The sequence below is a fragment of the Oryzias melastigma genome, linkage group LG8, assembly GCF_002922805.2.
Source record: "Oryzias melastigma strain HK-1 linkage group LG8, ASM292280v2, whole genome shotgun sequence".
NCBI classification, from domain to species: domain Eukaryota; kingdom Metazoa; phylum Chordata; class Actinopteri; order Beloniformes; family Adrianichthyidae; genus Oryzias; species Oryzias melastigma.
The window spans coordinates 7,845,409-7,849,525 of NC_050519.1; the positions used below are offsets into that span (position 1 = coordinate 7,845,409).

At 38.6% G+C, this 4,117-nt stretch overlaps 1 protein-coding gene across 1 annotated transcript; it reads left to right on the forward strand.

Moving 5' to 3' along the window:
* The first annotated feature begins 763 nt into the window (after positions 1–763).
* Positions 764–3,821, forward strand: si:dkey-43p13.5 (retinal homeobox protein Rx1). Its single transcript, XM_024271893.2, has 3 exons — positions 764–1,150; positions 1,345–1,502; positions 2,643–3,821. Exons 1-3 carry the CDS (start codon positions 916–918, stop codon positions 3,075–3,077), a joined length of 828 nt encoding a protein of 275 aa, XP_024127661.2. The 5' UTR covers positions 764–915; the 3' UTR covers positions 3,078–3,821.
* The last annotated feature ends 296 nt before the right edge of the window (positions 3,822–4,117 follow it).

Sequence of the window (4,117 nt, forward strand, 5' to 3'; positions counted from 1 at the left end):
CCACACACCTGGGCTTGATTCATGCCGATTCCTCCATCAACGCGGAGCTGCATCTGGCAGGCTCCGAGGAGAACAGAAGTGCTAATAATCTTCCTGTCCCGACTGTTAATGTGTTGATTTACACGCTTTGATCCGGAGAGGAAGAATCCTTCAAGGCCGAAGAGTTCCTCCAGTTCACAGACATTACTGAAGTATTTGTGTGATGTAAACACATATCTGACTGCACCTACTTGTTCTTCCTTAATGTTTGTCACTAAAACAATAGTTTTTTAGTTTTTTTTTTTCGTTTTCACTCAAAAACAACACAAATTGATAAATAAAGACGTTTTATTGTTATAGTTTTAGATTATTTCCTGCAATTTGCTTCCTTAAAGACAATAAATTTCACTCAACTTCTTAGAAACATTTGCTTTTAGGCTGGATTGATGACAGCAAATAAACTTCCAGTGGCTTGTTTGTCGTAGGACCTGCTGTTCGGGGTCTGCCGCCCTTTTTTTGTTTGCTTTTATCCCACAGGTCTGTTTTCATCACGTCCCCGATGCTGCGATTTGTTCCTACAATACCTGACAGGCGTAAAACTGGACAGGTAAGAGTTCGAGCTGCCATTAGTCTCACTCACTGACAGCTCGGGAGACGGGGGAGAAAAAAGATGTTGCAACTTGTCCCTGTCATGGAGGGAGGAAAAGCGTTTAGTCGTTGGATGTTTGTCTTTGTGATGGTGCAACTTGGAGATGAATAATAGGTTTGATGTTGAGTTTCAGGATCAAAATAGTCTTGAGTGTCATGTGACTGAAGGGGGGAGGTCTTAGGGGAGACCACTCTGAAGACATACCTTTGCAGGTAACACTTTCTACTGAGCTCCAGGAGGAGGCATCACATTGGGATTTTACCTCATCCGAGGTCATTCCCGTGGACATGTTCAGCCCGGGGCAACTGGTTTCTGCTTTTCTTCCTGCAGTTTTTCACTCACCTGCACCTCACTTTTTCCCCGCGTTTCCGCCCAGACTGGCCTCTCCGGCTCAAATCTTGATCCCGGGGCCTTTTATCAGCTACAACTCCCTGAGGACGTATCTGCAGCCAGAGCCGTGTAAGGAAGCTCTGCTCTTGGCCTCCCAGTCAGCCCGGATAAGGCCTCTAACAGGAAGCTCAGGTGAGTCCAAACATTCTGGCGTCTTTAAAGTGCAAATGTTTACGTAAGACCAACAGCTTGTAACTAACAATCAATTATCAAGCCGTGTTAAAAGTAGGTCTAATGATCGCCGTGCTAATTATCCAGTCGAGAGCCATTAGTTCCCTGTCACCCGTTAGCGACCGTCTAATTGGTGCTTGTGCTGCGCTCTCCAGATGAACACAGGCCGGTGAAGCAGCGGCGCGCACGAGCCAACTACAGCAGCTGGCAGCTGGAGGAGCTGGAGAAGGCGTTCGAGACCACCCACTACCCGGACATCTTCATGAGAGAGGCCCTGGCCCTGCGGCTGGATCTGATCGAGGCCAGAGTGCAGGTGACCGCAACACTGGAAGAGCAAAAGTTTGAGCTTTAGAGACTGATCAGCTTTGAGTATCGACTTTTTGGTGGAAATTTACTTCGGATTGAACCAATTTAGTAATAATAAGGAATAAAAAACACTATTTTGCATTTTAAAAGCTGAATTTCTCTAAAAACATAAATTTTTTTAGAAGTTTTACTGGATCTACTACTTTATGTCTCAAGGCTTTTTGTAAACTGAGCCTGAATCATTATGAAAATAATTACTATTATTTATTTATCTTATGGAAAGCACTTTAAAATGCTTTGTAGCAAATAAAGAGCTATACAAATGAAGTTAAATTTCTTTTTTTTTTCAACTTCTCATGGCTCAAATTTGGCATTTTTAATACATTTTTTTTAGTTTTAGTTAAAAATAAAATTGTACTGAACTTCGTCTCCCTCAATGATTTGACTTATTTAACTGTTTTTATCAACAACTGTGAACATTTCCTGTTATATATTAGACGACATATTGCCACACTTATTAATGAATCATTTGCTCTCAACCACCAAATATTTATTGTATTTTTTTCTCCTTTTTTTCTTTATGTTCTTATTAAAATGACTTCTTGCACCTAAAATTTGTAATATGTAAAAAAAAACAAAAAAAAAGAAATATACGTAAAAAATAGAAAAAAAAACTAGAACAAAAGCAACCTTTAAAGAGAACACTTTTTTAATTGGGCAAAACTTTTATTAATAATTTTGTAAACCTTAAAAAATTAATTATGAGTTTGCTAAAATAAATAAAATATATTTTTAAACTATAAGTTCAAGAAGGAAGTACAAAACAGGGTTTATTATTAAAAGCAAAACAGAATTAGTGGAATAATTGCATTTGATTGTGTGAATCTAGTAGTTTAGTTGAAATTAACGACCACACAATGAAAAAACATTAGAATAGTTTAATAAAATACAAGATTAAAATGCAATCAACTTTATTTGAGACAGCTTTTGGGAAAAACAGCACTTTCTCTTCTGTTTGTTATCCAGCTTTGTTTTTTTTAATCAAATTATTGAATATTTAAACTATAACTTAAGGAAACTCCATAAAATGTATTTTTGATATTCAAAAAAGATTCATATTTAGTCCATATCTTTCTTTTCTTTTAAGGTTTGGTTTCAAAACCGTCGCGCCAAAATGAGGCGGCAGCTGAAACTGCAGGGACAGCTGGACCGTCACCCCCTGAAGAGAGACCAGGAAGAAGCTCCTGAGAATCTTCACACACCTCTAAGACAGACTGAAACGTGGGACAGCGAGAGCTGGGAGAGACAACAGGAAGGACTCGGCTACACGTGGACTGAGGCTCCAGCTGCAGTGCTGAGCGTGTGCAAGCAGCCGGTGACCCGGAGGCCTGGGAAGTGGGAGAGGCCGGCGGGGCCGGAGGGGCCGGGGAGGCTGAGCTCAGAGGAGCTCCGCTCCTGCAGCATCGCCAAGCTGAGAGCCAAAGCCAGAGAGCACGAGGCCGAGCTCAACGGCACCGTAAACATGTCAGTTGGTGACTTACAGTCACAAACGCAGGAAACTGACGCCATGCTCAGTGACTGATCATTTTCCTTCTTCCTGTTTTCACCAAAAATGATAACAAAAACTTTCTTAAAGGAGGATTAGAGAAATCATGTGTTAAACTTTTCTCACCTGAACGTTTTCCTTTCATAAAAGGAAAGGTCAAATCTCTAAAATGTACTTTTCTCATGTATTACTGCTTCCACTCAAAACAAGAAGCTTCTTTTTGCTGCAAAACTCTTTGTGCTTCAGTTAAACTTGTATTTTTTTTCCATCCAGATGTTATCTTTTGAGCCTGACTGATGTTTAGTGCAAGAAGTTCATCAGATAAATGTGACAAATGACAACTGTTGACCTTTTGGGGGGCACTGCTAAAATGGGATACAGTCTAAATAATTTCAGCGATGACATCCCAGACTCTTGGGTTACCATGACTCACAGGCAGGATGTCTGCGTGCAGCCACACGTCCTCACAGGAAACAATGGAAAGGAAACACAAAGGAAATTAGAAATACGACTTTGTTATACATACAATATTTTTATATATAAAAATAGACGGGGTGGAGAGTCATTTATTATAAACAGTGCATAAAATAATTTGCTAAAATTGTAAATCAGTTCAAATTTTTTTTTTGGTTTATGAAATAAGTAAAAAAAAAAAAAATTCCCAACAAAAAGTCAATGCACTGACACTGCCCCCTTCTGGTCATACAGGAAGAAAAGTGGATTTTCTGCATTTTTACAATGTTATTGTAAATAATTTTAACACGAATTTTATAAAAAAATTAGTTAGATTATAAATATTGAAACTATTTTTTATCCACTTTTAAATTTAAAAGGGCTTACTTGTTTTAAATGTAAAGGAGTCACAAGCTCTCCACATTTTTTTACTCTATTTTGAGGAGAAACAATAAACTGTTGAACTCTTTTTAGTGACCTATTTTATTTAAAGAGGTCACTAATTAACTAATTAACTGCTATACAACCCCCATGTTAGAGGTTTGGATGCTCATTATGATGTCAGTGTTCTATTTTCAAAAGCACATAAGAATAATTGAGCTATTTGATTCATGTAAGCCAGT

What these genes read in the sequence shown, in the direction of transcription:
- si:dkey-43p13.5 (XM_024271893.2), top strand. Translation starts at nt 916, where the DNA reads ATGTTCAGCCCGGGGCAACTGGTTTCTGCTTTTCTTCCTGCAGTTTTT. An exon ending in GCCTCTAACAGGAAGCTCAG is followed by an intron (nt 1,151 to 1,344) that starts GTGAGTCCAAAC and finishes TGCGCTCTCCAG; the next exon opens with ATGAACACAGGCCGGTGAAG. An exon ending in TGATCGAGGCCAGAGTGCAG is followed by an intron (nt 1,503 to 2,642) that starts GTGACCGCAACA and finishes TTTTCTTTTAAG; the next exon opens with GTTTGGTTTCAAAACCGTCG.